General features: G+C 40.0%; 1 protein-coding gene across 1 annotated transcript in view; it reads left to right on the forward strand.

Moving 5' to 3' along the window:
* The window catches only part of CEP85L (centrosomal protein 85L), a 118172-nt gene that overhangs the window by 38842 nt on the left and 64251 nt on the right, over positions 1 to 15079 (forward strand). Inside the window, exon 3 of the mRNA XM_086461266.1 lies at positions 8847 to 9613. Coding sequence (XP_086317392.1) covers positions 8847 to 9613 — 767 coding nt within the window. The remainder of the gene's footprint in view (positions 1 to 8846; positions 9614 to 15079) is intronic.

A 15079-nucleotide genomic window follows, 5' to 3' on the forward strand; every position in this document is an offset into this window, starting at 1 on the left:
CTCTTAACTCTTCCCCGTGTGAGTCTCTCCTCACATGCATCTCCTTTTCCCTTCGTGTCTAAGGTGAGGTGGTTTCGCTGCTGAAAGGTGTCAGCCTAGCTAGTCTGGGAATGCTGTTGTTGGAGATGGCACCTGGACTAAGTTAGAGACTTGGGATAGTACAAATAAGTTTCCTTTGGAGTCTGAAAAAGTAAAACTCTTGTCTGTCTTGGTATAGGAAAGTGGAGGGGTAGGTATGTTCCTGCTACTGGATGTTTTCTTAGGGAGAACAAAAATCCCTAGGATTTTCCTGTGCTGGAGGGCAAGGGTGGATTTCTGTTCTGATGGGTCAAGTCACTCCAGTTTTCTTTGGACTCATCTGTAGCTGGGGATGAAGAAGTATGCCAGCAAGAGGGTGGCTGTTAACTGGATGGTATTTGTGGTGTGGCATGGGTATCTTGCAGATTCAGAAAGGAAGGAGGACAGATTTATTGTGACATTCGTAGTTTCTTTTTTTCCTTTAGCTGTTACTTTTAATGAAGGTCCTAGGGGGATATTTGGTTTCTGCATGTCTTCACTGGTAAGTGCTTATTGTTGGAAAATGGAATTGGAAGCTGTAGATGGCCTTCATAAGAAGGCAAATGCAAGTTAAGGTCTAGACTTTTTAAAAAAGAAACAAGGACTGCAAAGGAAAAAAGATCCCTGTGGCAGTACAAGTTTTCACTCGTACTTTTATTTCAGCCAAATGAAGTTGCCTGATTACATGACTGCTGTTCAGAATATTGCTTTATCTTCTTATCGGGGGGGTGGGGGGGTGGTGAGTAGAACCTGTTAATCTAAAAATCGTTCTACTTAGTTATATAACTGTTTCTTAAAAATAGCTTCAGATTGCTGGATAAGATAGATAGCTACTAGAGGGTACAAAAATTCTCTTTCGTTTAGTTTCTGCTTTTTTACACAGAGCATCCACATTTTATACATAAATTTTTTTAGTATTTTGTGGTGGCCAGTTGTATGTAACTCTCATGTACTCATACAGCAGCTTATGAACATCCTGTAGCACAGTTCTCTATCAGATGCTGTATATGTACAGCAGTAATACTAGCACCAAAGCTGAATGCTGAAGAGCTGGTAGGCAGAGGTACGCAAAGAGAAGGCATTGAGGATGGGCTACCTCTTTGTATGTGTGGCAGTTACTGCTGTGAAAATTTAACTTTGAAAATGATTGTTCAGAGCATCCTTTATTATGTTGTGTTTCTAGAAATCACAGTTATATTTGACTGTGATGCCTTTGGGATAAGGCAAAATGCATAAATCGAAAGGGTTATTGTATTCTGGTAAAACAAGGTCATTGTTTTAAAACATGCTTCTATCTTAACCTGCTCAGTTTCCTGATCTAAAGAGACTTTATGTAAGTGAAGTTAGCCTTTGTGGATTAATTCAGCATACAGCCATTGCAAGCTTGGACCAATAGCAGTTATAAATGTTTCCAGTGACTGACACAGAGTAAAAATTTGCACTTGGGTTTACCTGCTGCTTACCTTTTAGACTCTGATCAGGTGGTCTATGAAATCTTTTCTGCTTCAGTTAAATACTCCATAGTATTCTGTTTGCCTCATGTGCTTTTAATGACTCTGCACCTTCACATTTCTCTAACATTGGCATCTGGAATAATTGACTACAGGAAGGAAAACAGACCAGAATCTTGCAGTAGTTGACTCTGCTGTAATTATTTTTCTCTTCTGAATAATCTCTTTCTGTAAAACATGTTTCACCTGCTGCTTTTTCAACTGTGTGCTACTTCATTAAAGCTGTCCTTGTTGCAGGGGATTGATACGTGACTTCGTTTTGGAGTGGCAACATTCCACTGCTATACAGTGCTACTCTTCTTTACAGTCCCCCGTTAAATCATCTTCTGACTACGGGCTTCATGTGAGCAAGCTAATTTGACCCAGATCTGGCTGGAAATTATAAAATTTGTTTGAAGATGTTTCTTTTCTGGAGTTGCGGATTCCCCATCTGAGTATTATTAACTTAGATATCACTAGGCAAATTGTCACTTCACAGAAATGTTGGTAGGCAGTACTATTGTATTAAATCTTAAAATATCGTTTAGGTTAAGATCCCTTAAGCAGGATGGCAGTACTTGATGCACATGTGATATGTTGGGGGCTTAGGAGTTTTCTTCTCTTCTTTTTTCTCTCTGCATATATATGCCTAGTGCCTGTTAAAACTGGAGTTTTATCACAGCAAGTCCCAGGATTTTTACTGTACCACTCATGTGTTTGCCTTTTTTTGTTTGTGGAATTTGTATTTGTTTGCCCCTATGAAAAACTGTTGCACTGCCTTGGTACAGTCTCAATGAAGTCAACAGTTGCAAGCACAAAATATTGTTAAAAGTTTGTGTTACGCTTTATTTGTTGAGGTACACTGTAAAGTTTTTATTAGTTGAGACTTGCAACAATTGATATTGCCAAACAGCTAGTTTAAAGGGATTTTTTTTTTTAAAAGCAGAATGTGGATCGTTTTATCTGATGTCATCTTGCACAAAAAAAAAAAATCTATAAATTTCAGGGGAATATGTATTAATTTTTAATGAGAGGTGGTTTGGATGACAGGTCAGTTGGGATTGGGAACTTTAGCCTCAAACTTGACTGCAGTGGGACATAGGAGGAATCTAACACTTTCTACTGCGCTTGTATCTTTCCTACGTAGTGGTTTTTAAACAGATAATGTATGATCTTCAAAAATGCAAATGCATAATCTCCATTGTGCATTATTTTGGCACTGATTCTGGTTTGGTTGTCCATGTGCAATTCTGTGGGAAGATACTCCATTGCCTCTTGTCATCTAACTTAAATGATGAAATCGGGAATTTTGCCTCTTGAAATAGCCACTGGAATGCAGAGATTGATTTGTAGTGCTAAGGTGAGATCCTATGAAGATGCTGCCCTTCCATGTGATCTGCTGTATCATTTAATTGCCTGTCCTTGTTACTTGAATCTAACAACTTCACTAGTGAGGTGAAAAGGCACACTTTTGCTTCCAGGGGTTGATGAGTCAGTCTCTTCAGGGCTTTTTGCTAGGGCTGTCTTCCTGCCTGTCCATTTTGGAATTTCTCAGTTGACTCATCTGATTATCTATGCTGCATTAAGGCTAGTCCAATTTTTAAGTGGGTAGGTGGGGGGAACACACGTGTAGCATAAATATTGCTGTCATGGCATGTCATCCCATGGTCTTTTTTTTTTTTGACCAACTCCAAGGAGAGTTAGACACTTTTGTTGTTGAAAGCAAGACTTCTGGGAGGCAGCCACGTGCTTTCGTGGTAGCGAGAAGACTCATGGCCCCTTCAGTAAAGTCGTATGTTGGACGCTCGAGTTGCTTGTGGCTTGTTGCTGGGGTCTCTGCAGTTAAGAGTTATAGAACAGTTCAGAGAAGCATTCGGAGGAACCAACATCCTATAATGAATGTACACTAAACCGTGGCCAGATTCAAGACCTTCAATTTGTATAATAGGGGCTTGACTTCCCCCGTTTATCTTTTGCTCAGTTATCAAGGATAATTCAGTTTATTTTCCTGGACTGGGGTAACCTATGTCAGTATTTTGGGGGGATGAGAGGGGAGGGCTGGAAGAGAAAGTCAGCTGGTTTTAATACTGATGTTTTTCTCCATGGTCAGGGCTTTCTAATTATACCCTGGATAAAATACCAAATTTCAAAGTCCTTTAACACAAGGAAGGTTCTGTGTTTTCAGTGGCATTAGATAGACATGCGCCCCATAAACATGTATCTCATGCATTTTGGTTTTGATTAGTATTGGGTATCTGTATTAGCTGATTGCTTTGTTTGATATCTTATTGGGAGTATTGAAGAAATAGTCACATATAAGAAGTATATCTTGTAGGTGGGGGTTCTTACAGCGGTAGCTTCATTTTGCAGCTAAATAACTTCTTTAAGTTTTTTGGGGTTCCAGTGAACCTTCTCTGTCTCTTACATGTTGCAACTGACTGTTGGACAACAGATAAGGATTTTAAGTAGCTGAGTGATGGTGTGGTCTATCTGGCCTGAGAAATGGCTTCAGAGATTTTCTTCTAGTTATGATAAACATAGTTGTCACTAGTGATTTAAAAAGCATAGCACAGGAAAATGAAAATGAGTAGGAGGCGTTCATTAACTTTATATTGGAGAGTTTCTTTTCCCCTTCAGAAAAAAGCATCTGCTGTGCACTTTCCCTGTGATTAGTTTTTCATTAAGATCAAAATTGATTCTGTTAGATTATTTTCTGTGCCAGATATGCAGTAATGAAATAGTTCAGAAGTGTAACACAAGATAATAAGCCATATGAAATGCTCTTCATTTTTTATTCCATCTGCTGCTATTATGTGGTAGAAGTCTTGTAGCATGTTTTTAAAATGTAATTTTTTCAATTCTCTTATTAATGTGGTTTGGGAAGTACTGGATCAGGTATTAAAATGTCGTGCCTGTTAAAGTGCTCTAGGGAGCTTTGTGGTGGGCCCCAAAAAGTTATTAGGATAATTGAAAAGCAAAATTTGCCATATAATCCTGATGCTCTTCAAAGAGAAACTAGTAGCAACTAGAGATATATATATATGTATTTTTTTTCTCCTGTCTCTTTGTTTTCATTAATGAGAGAAGTCTTAAGCACTGAAAGACTCTGGATCCAGACACACAAACTGTGTTTAAGAGTGTTTGTAATCTTCAAATAAATACTAGCTCAATGAAATGAAAACTGAATAATGCTGAGAAGAGGGCACTTTTGGTTCCGAACTAGGCATTTGCTTACCTCTTGACTGTATGGAAGGGAAAAATCTGCTGCTTGGATAAAGTAGTCTTTGGCAGGATTCGGGCAGGTGGAGCTTATTCCCATGACTACAGAAGAAGTAATGTCTTCTAAGTTCTATGGTGCTTTCTGGATTCTCTCCTATTTTCAATGAAATTTCTAGATTTCATGCTTTTTGTGTTGCGAGGAGATGTTTCAGAATGCAGCTGGCTCTCTTTCCCCCTGAGCCTGCAGTCAAGGCAGACTGAAGCAATATGCTCTAAGAAGAAGTGTGAATTTTCTCATATGTTTCAGTGAGCGTTAATGGGAAGACTAATGAGGACAACTTGAAGCCAAAATTGCTGTGTTTCACTTTGAGACAAATTATCACAGACATCCATCAGCTGTAGTTGGATGTATGTGGCATTCCAAGTTTAAATCTGCGTGAAGGGTTTAGAATCGGAAGTAAGGAAAAGAAGTTTAAATCTAACTTGGGGCTTAAATTTACAGTAGAACAAGGAAAAATAAAAATCTACCACATACGAATAACTTCGTACTCTAATAAACACGTGAAGGAGATCATGTACTTCTAGTTATTATTGGTTTTAGTTCTAGTTTTGAGACTGCATGTCAGTGACATTAAATCAGTATTTCAGACTGAAAATGCTGTATTAAATACTAGTATATTTTTTTTTAGTGTGAAACTGTATTTAACTTTTACAGATACATGCATACAGATAGGGCTTCTTCCTCACCTTTCTCTTGCGGATGTGACATTTCTACTCATAGAAATCTGCATAACCTAAAACATAGGTCCCCATAGTCAGTTCTTTTTGAATCCTAATGTACTCTTACTGTCTTTGGACACAAAAAACCCTGTGGCTGCTTCCTTCACAGGACTGACTTTGTGCTGTGTCAGATTCAGCTTCTGGGTAAGGTACAGTACAAAAGTTAGTTTGCTTCAGTGCTACAAAGGCAGCGGCCTCTGGCTGAGGAGTGCCCGTACAAGAAGAGATGCATTTCTTTCTACTGTGCGTTTTCCTCCCTACTCTCCCTGAGAGAGTAGGAGGAGAGCAGGAGTCTCTCCCTGCTCTTCTGTTGCGTTGCGTGCTCCCAGAAAGCAGGACTAACCCTGTGCTTTCCATCTCATAATATATATGTTTAAGACTCCAGCTCCATCATGTCATATACCTCTTTCACCTTCTTGTCCTCAGCCAGAGGTGACAGACTACCTCTATTTCTGTTGCAGAGCAGGGCTGGAAGCTGGCAGCCTCTGCTACACAGAGTAGCAAGACATACCTGACTTGTCGTGCCTATCTATGCAAGCGTCTACTGTGCTGTGAGAGAAGACAGGAAGGGAAAGCTGAGAGAAGCCGATACTGCACCTGGCGCAGGCAGATTGGTTACGTGTGGTGGGCGTATCACAATTTTGGGAACTTGTAGTGTTGTGTATTGCTGTCTCCACTGCTGCAATAGCTGTGGGCACAAATGTGTTTTGTCAGAAGATGGTGATTCCTTCCACCTGAAATGCGTTGTGTGGCCTTCTGTCTTCCTTTTTAACATGTCCCACCTCTTGCGTAGTATCAAGACAGAGAAAACAGCCAAGGAAAACGTTTCTCTCTCCAGTATAGAATTTTCAAGGAAGAAGTGGGGGGGAGGAGGGAAGGTCTTTCCTCTTGTGTGTGAAAAATGGTACCTCACATTTATTAGCAACATGATCCATCTGGTAACAAGCTGGTAGTATTGTACCTTCCATTGTATTTTATGGCCAGCATCAGCACCCTATGAGCAACAATTAAACTGCTGGCTGGTCCATCTCAACCAGCTCTGACAATTTTGTCAAGTCTCAAAGATAGCTATGTTCTGTAACTACTGTGAGAGTAGGTGGCTGGGTAGAGGCAAGAGACAATGTTCTGTGAGCATGTGCTGTGTGCTGTGCTTTGAAATGGGGGGTACATGGTGGGGCAGTGACTCACTAGGAAGCAGGAAGGCTTCAGCAAGAATTTCCACCTTATGAGCTTGAAGACAAGTATGTAATAAACAGGTATCAATCAAGGAACTGTTTCTTTGTGGGCTAAAATGCGTTTTTCTTGTGAGGAGTGTGGCTGTAGGGCTATATTCTTTTGTGTTGTGCTGCAGGTACAAGGAGTGAGGAAGTCTGATCCCAAATAGGGAGTATTCAAGTTGGGGGTAAGGATATCTTTATTTGGGTATGTAGAAAAAGAAGGGCTGCCATTTTTAAAAGTTGCTGCACCACTGTAAGCTCTCTTCTTTTTCCTGTCTGTGGTATGGTGTATTGAGTCAAATACGTACTTTGAAAGTGTGCCAAATTAATAATGTGTTCTGGCTTTCACCAAATCATGTTAACGTAGTGTAGCCATCTAATTGGGTATGCCAGTTGTACTTGTAGAGCAATTTTTTTTTTCTTTTTAAATGTCCCACTGTGAACTCTTGTACCAGCTGACAAATCCCAAACACATAAGTTCTCTCTAGGTTAGGATGAGAGAAATAAAAAGCGTGTATCTTGGCAAAGCAAAAAATCTTGCTCTTGGCAAAAAGGGCCCCAAAAGAATCTTTTAATTAGAGCAATTTCATTCTGTCTATCTGCCACGGATCTAACAAGCAATATGAGCTTGTTAAGATGCAGCCATGTGACTTGGTGGGAGCTGATCCTCTAATGAGAGGATTAGGTGTTTATTTCTGGTTGTCCACAGCCTGTGATGCTAAGCACATGTCACTGGGCGTGTGAGAGCTCTCAGCCAGTCCCCAATAACCTCTCCTTTACCTCTCTCATCTTTTCTCTTCTGTCCCTTCCTCAATATCACTTCACTGATTTCTCTGTTCTTGATATTTCAGCTGGGGATAGATTTCATAAATTATTCTCCACACAGTTTCTGTGTGGTATTGTGTTTGTGTCTGTAAGTAACACAAAACCTAAATGGAACATAAAATTTTTAGAATCTTGGTTTTTAGCAAATCACCTGGCGAAGTGTTGTGGTTTAACCCGAGCTGGCAGCTAAGCACCACACAGCCGCTTGCTCGCAGCCCCACTGCCCTCCCTGGTGGGATGGGAGAGAGAAGTGTGAAAGTGAGAAAACTCGTGGGTTGAGATAAAAACAGGTTAATAATTGGGAAAAAGAAATTGTAAGGAAGAGAAAAGTAACAAAAAGAAATATAACCCAAGAGAGACAAGTGATGCAAATGAAAACAGTTGCTCACCACCAACCAACTGATGCTCAGCCAGTCCCTGAGCAGCAGCTACTCCCTGGCCAACCTTCCACCTGATTTTACTGCAGAACACCACGTCATACGGTATGGAACATCCCTTTGGTCAGTTTGGGTCAGCTGTCCCAGCTGTGTCTCTTCCCAAACTCTGGTGCACCCCCGGCCTCCTTGCTGGAGGGGCACTACTCAGCAGTAACTAAAATATCCTTGGATTATCAACACTGTTCCCAGCGCAAACCCAAAGCATAGCCCCACACTTGCTATTATGAAGGAAATTAACTCTTATCACAGCCAAAACCAGCACAGGAAGTGTAGTTTGAAATCGGTGAGATCCAAAAGGGATGAATAGTTGTGTCCAAGAGGCCATCGTTAAACCTCATCTCCAGCACTGTCATTTTACAAAGTGCATTTAGTGAATTGTTATGCTTTTAAAAAATGAGAAGAGGGGTGATGGAAGAGGAACCAGTCCTGGGGCTCCTGAATTGTGATACCTCTACCATTTGTGATACAGAAGCTACTTAATATTATGTGGGGTGCGGAGAAGTCCAGTCTGCCACCTTAAAGCTGGGGAATGAACTCTGCCTTCTGCTCACAGACTGAGAATTCTATCTGGAGCTGCTGCTGCCGCTGCTTAATACGGTTTTCTTTTTGTTACGATGGCAGCTGAGCAAAATAATTTGAAAATCTCTCACTTTAATAAGTTTCTCATAATCTTGAATGGTGTAGAAGACCGTATTTTGTAAAGAAATCTGTTTCCTTCTATTTTTGCATTTTACCTTGAATTTGATGTTTTGTCCTCTGGGCACTGATATTAATATGAGTTCCGTATTGTACTTATTTACATGATAAATCTCTTTTCCCAGATCATTCGACTTCAAGTGGTACATCCTCGTTTAAGCCCAGCCGATCACTGGTTTCTATTCCCACTGCCCATGTGATGCCGTCTAATGCCAGCTCTTCACTTTCCAAACACCGGGAAGCTTTCAAGTCTGATGGCTCAAAATGGAGTACAAGCTTTGTACGGTCAGGAGGAGGCAGAAATCAGGGCGCCCTGGACAATTCTCTTGACATGAAAGATGCAAGACCTGTAAGAAAATGGTCCTCCTTGTCTAAACTCAGCTCACCAAATACCTGCAGCCAAGATGGCAGTAGTCATTCAGTGGATTCCAGGGCTAGTACAGACAAAGCTGTGTCACCACAATTAAGGACAAATGGGCCAAGTTGTTTGCATGATAGCATGGAGTTGCTAAAAATTGAGGACAAAGAAATGGGGAAAAAACGATCTTCTCTACTTGACTGCAAATACAAATTTGAAACATGCAGCAAAGACGATTTTGTCTCAGATTCCTCGAGTAGGAGACATGCCTTAGACTTGACCTACAGTGCCTTACCTGAAAGCAAACCTACGGCAGCCAGTTGTGAAGCTTTCGGACAGAGATACGCGACTCTGGGACAACAGGCTGTGAGTGGAGCTCCCATACAGCCAGCCGTGAGGACTCAGATGTGGCTTAAAGAACAGTTACGTGCAAATCCCCTGGACTGCAGGACTGCTGAGGAGCCGTACGGCGTAGCTGCGTGGCATGTGCAGCCGCTTGAAGATTTTCGAACAGGAGGTGAACAGCCTGTGCAGGTAAGGCCTAAAGCTTAGTGTTTGCTGCCATCATGTGTTATACTTGAGGAATAACATCAGGCAGTTTTTAATAAAATAGGAAAGGGAACAGGTCCACTTAACCAGGGGATGACGTTCTTAAACTTTGATGGGAGATGTTGCTGCTTGTTTCTCAGTATTACCTGGGTGCCACCAGGGTCTTTTTTTCCGGCATCTGCTTACAGTTTACTCTGATTCATTGAGCTTATCTGCATGAGACACAAGCGTCTCTTTTTCTGAAGCTGGACACAGTAAGAGGTTCATCAAATAACATTTTCAGTAGTTCTTCAGAGAGTCTTTGGTCACAGTGTGATGGGGGAGAGGTGGATGAATTTTGATCTGAATGGGTTTACAAAGAGGCTGCATTTATGCATTCAGCAAAATAAGAGTGACTCCTGTAGGATGAATATTCACTATCACTATGCCTAGCACTTAAAAACTGAATTCAGTTTGATATTACTGCTTATTTTTTGACTAATTAGAATGAAATAATAATGGTCAACAAATGTGGTTTATTTAAATAAAATGTGAGTTTTATGTGTCATCTTTGAAGTAGTTTCATATAGAAAACATCGAGCATGTGGTTTTAAGAGACAGATAACCCTTTCTAATATAGCTATTCACAATCTTTGCAGCTCTTCCCCTAACAGGAAAAGATAACTTGTGAAGGAAGTATTTAAAATCTACATGTTCAGGTTTACCTGTGTAGGTAGTCTTTGGTTTGCCAAAAAAAATCCCAAGCAGATTACAATATGTAAATTTTCCTGACAGGCATCTTAAGGTTAGGTTACGATGTTATCTGAGCAGAGATAATCTAGCTGTATGTGCATATACTGGTTTTCTCCAGCCTGAAGTGACTTACAAAGAGTTGTGCTTGAATTTTGTTGTTTCTTCCACTGTATATTGAAAGAAAGTTTATTGAAGGACAGCTTTAGAGGTTCTCAAGATCCAATTTTACTCTTAATGGTGATCTGGATTTTTTTTTTTTTTAATTTAAAAAAATTGAAACCAAACTCATAGTAATCCTTAAGGGTCTATCTAAAAAATGTGACAATGTTCCAGGTAGCAACCTTTTACAGTACCCTTATTACTACAAAACGCCTCATCTTTCTCTAAGCTTTTTGAAGATTTCGATGTCGAGCAATTACCCAGGTAGAGAGCAGAGGCTGATGGGGTCCTCTCAGAGCCAAAGTGACAGAAACTGGCTCACTACTGGGGCTGGGTCGGGGGCACTGCCACCTGGGATCTTGGCACCTGGCAGTTACTGGTGGTGTTGAGGAGCGCGTGAGGGGTTCGGGAAGCGACAGCAGGGCACTGTGGGGGAGCTTAGTCCATCCATTCATTCAAGTCTTCCCAAAAACCTGAGATGTGTAGCTGGCTGCAGCCGTCAGCGGTGCTGTGAGGTTTGCATGCGGATTACTGTGCCTGGTGGTTCTCTTTTTGGATTTAAATATATATTCAGAGTAACCTTTATTTACTACTTTTCTTCATGTAGGTATGCGTCTCAATCTTTTATATATCTTTCACTACGCTTTGTTCAGGATGGGTGTTTTAGAAACTCTTAGGTCAAAACAACGCCCAGCTTTTGTTTTTCATGTCTCACAGATGCTTTCTCACTCTGATTGTGATTAAATACAGTGTCTCCTTTTTGTATGAAGGCAAAGTTTCACGTTAGAAACAGATTAAGCCCTATATGTGTATAAGGCTGTTTAAAAACTTCCATTCATGCCAGCATTGATGCCGAGCTGTGTTTTGAGGACACAGGCAACAGGGGGAGCACAAGCATTATTTATCTTCTTGGCCGAATTCATAACATGGTGCTTGCTGTTCCTTTTCAGGTTTTGAGATTGTAAGATTACAGAATGAAGTTTTGCCTGACACTGTTGTGTGTTTTTATTTGTTTGGTTGTTTTTTTCCTTTCTCCTGTTACTTTTATATCTGTTAGTACTGATGTGTATGTTACAGGATCCATCTGGCCACTGGCTTGGGAAGCAACGATCCTGTCTGACCTATCTAGTCAGCCCTGGAAAACAGGGGAAGTTCTTGAAGCTGCGCCTGTTACTCTGCTTACCCTGACTTACTGCGTGATTGCAAGGGGGGGGCAGGGGCACAGGGAGTCTGACAGTAATGAAGGGCACGAGGGGTGTGGAGAGGGTTCCTGGTGGCCTTAGCAAGCACCTTCATTGGTTTGATTTGGAGCTGTATTGATGGGCCTTGAAATGTCGTCATCTGTTACATGTCCTCAAGTGAGAAGATGTCGTTGTGAAATAGGACCCAGAGAAAGTTAAAGCGTGTGCAAGAGCGGTGAGCCTTTGGCCTCCGCTGGCTCTCCCTGCCTGCCCTGCCTTTCTGCCAGAGGTTACAGCTGTAAGGAGGAGGGATGCCTGAAGGCATGAAGAAAGGAGAATGGTTCTTCCATTCTTGGCACCTGTCTTTTAAAGAAACCTCAGCATAATTGTTCTATGTGGTGGTTTTGGGTTTTTTTTAAGATTCCCGTATGTGCACCTGGGAACTGATAATGCTGTTATTTCTGAGAAACCAAAAAAACCACAATCCTAAGTGGAATATATACCTAGGAAAGAGAGAGACAGCAAAGGCATAAGATTTTGCTAGAGGAAGCTGATGGTTTCTAAAAGGGGGAAAAGCCATACGTCTATACAAACTCTTTTATTTTTCTTTTCCTCTTAGTGGGGATTATTTTTGTTATTTTGCTTTTAATAAGTGTGTATGCTGATGGAAATGCATTGGTTTTTACATGACTGGGGAAAAAAATACAGTTCATTATCATTGTACTTCAAAACTACCATTGCCATGAACAGAAAACAAAATGAACTGTGCTTTTAACTGACAATCTACTGCAGCTTTGTGTATCTCTAAGGTAGACTGGTAGAAGGAGAAACTGTAGAGGGCAGCTGTCTCTGATGAAGTAAGAATCTACTGCAACAATTTTCTGAGTTGATTTTGAGAGCTGATGGTTTAGGAACAGCTGTTGGACTTCAGAATACAGTCTACAAATACAGTTTTGTGCCCTCACAGACTAGTATAGACAGTTTACCCTGCAAAACTCTGAATTAGAGTTTATTTTTATAAAATCAAAGAAAGTTTGAATTTTAGTTTACTGTAAAAGATAATTATTATAGCACTTAAAAGCTGTTCCAAGGGTAATTACTTTCAAAATTAAGATTCTCTACTTCTGTAATAGTCTGAATTTGACTGAACTCAGCATCTATGTGTTGGTTTTTTGTTATACTTTGCTCACCACATTAAGAAGCTTATAATGTGTCTTTTCCATTCCAATTGTCAACCATGATTTTTAAAATAAAGTATTTACTGTGCATAGTAAGGGAAGCTCAGCAGAGTGTTGGGCAGAAGATGTACAGCTATGTTGAGATTCTCTTTCAGGGCATGGTCAGGTTTGCAACTGCAGAAAAGATCCTGTGGACCAACAAAACGGCCCTTCAGAGAAGGTGCATCGTTCAGCTGTGGGTGTGATGTTTGTGCATTTCAGAAACAAATCTCCAAGGAGGATCTGGTCTATGGTTACTGTGTAACATCATAGAGTTGTATCTGAATGTATATTTTCTCCAGCTACTGTGTACTATTTAATATATGATTTTTGAAGATAAACATTCTCCTATTCATTTCCAAGGAACAGATTTTAACAGTACTTCAATGAACATAATTTCCATGCAGAATTTATATTTCACCATACACTGAATTATTTTCAACGTACAGCTGACCTTTCAGTGGACGTGACCGTTATAATACTTCTTTTTTTTTTTTCCTTTTTAATGCCCAGTGTAAGGAAGTGTGTGATTAGGCCTGTGTTAAGGGAAAAAATGCTTATAATATACAACAGCAGTTCCCATTTACTGCACTGGGAGGCCATACAGAGCTGGATAAAAGGGCTCTATGTTTTCATGTAAAGGCATTTCTTAAAGCCTGATGCTGTTATCTGTCCTATTATCTGAATGCATCTAGGTACATACTGCGTGCTAGTCCACAATTTAGGTTTAAAATGAAAGCATGCCTTTAAAATTGTGGGAGATAATACAATAAGAAGGAAAGCTTCGGAAGTTGCGTATCTACTTATTAGCTCTGTACAATGTCGTAGGTATCGCAGGATGAACCTATTTTTTCCACTGTATGGGACATCTGTATGATTTCTTCATGGTGTGCTAGCTTGTGTCAGAATATAGGGGAGTTAATAGATGGAAATTGTTTAAGTGCATCTTTTTCCTCTAATGTATCTGGTTTACTGTTTTTTCTTTAAAGAGAAAAATGCCGCCCTGTTCATACCATGTGTGTAAAAGTTATGGTGAATTAAATTTTAATGTATTGAGAAATTTAGAGATACTACAGCAATCTTCATTCCAAAACAGAGAAGAAAGTAAACTACATGCATACCTAAACATTGGTAAACAAAAGCTGTGAAGTGTGAATTGAAACAAAAAGTTACAACGTTCTTCAAATAATATTGTTGCCACAGAAAACTTTATTCTTAAATGTCAACTCAAAACTGTTTTTTTCTTATGGTCCTGGCAAATCAGAGAACTAAAAATTATTAATATCAATATTTTTCCTATGTCACATTTTGATGAAACCATACTTTTCAGCAAGATAAAACTTCTTAACATGAAGAATTTTCACCCTTAGTTAGCAGAGTGAACTCCTTCACTGTCAGCCACGATTAAGCTTTTATGTTGTGTTCCTTTTGCTGTGAAGGTGGTAGTCCAACAACTGGGATTCTGTTTGTTGTAATGCATGTGTGGGCTCAGTCTGGAGTAAGCGCTAGCAGATGATGGGAAGTCAAAGTTAGACCGTGCTTGATTGCAAAAAGAGTCTTGGCACTGGTTAACTGATAACTTTGCCAGTTTTATGTGTCATCTCAGGAAAATGTGTGTTTTGGTTTCAGCACCATATTTCAACGTTTGTTGAAGATTCTGTAATTTTCATTGCTGGCTGAGAGAATGCTGCCGGGGTTGTTTCTTGTGGTTGTTTTTACATGCCAATGTCAGAGCTTTAGAGACTTCCTTTGTATGTAATTTTGGATCTGGAAATACGTGATTGTTGGTGACAGTAGACTCATCGTTCTCCTTTTATTAAAGAGGAATATTTGATTTTTTTATTTTTTGTCAGGGCTAACTGCTTTATCTAATTTTAGCTATTAAACTGTCCCAGGGGTTTCCCTAAGGTAGGGAGACTTTTGAGTATACAGAAGAGCATAGAGACTATAAGCTTTGTACAGTTGCAAGTAGTGTATCAGGAATAGCCATTTTGTTGGGAGAACCATTTTTATTCTTCTTTAAACCAGAGTGGGCTTTGTATCTCTTTCTGTGGTTTTGGTGTGCTTTGAGCCATATATGTCAAGCATCAGCAGAAATCCTCCTAAATAATACCTAACTACGTAACTGTTACAACATATATCCTTTGTATATAAATTTACAG

This window comes from Leptosomus discolor, chromosome 2, assembly GCF_034619465.1.
Source record: "Leptosomus discolor isolate bLepDis1 chromosome 2, bLepDis1.hap2, whole genome shotgun sequence".
In the NCBI taxonomy this organism is placed as follows: domain Eukaryota; kingdom Metazoa; phylum Chordata; class Aves; order Leptosomiformes; family Leptosomidae; genus Leptosomus; species Leptosomus discolor.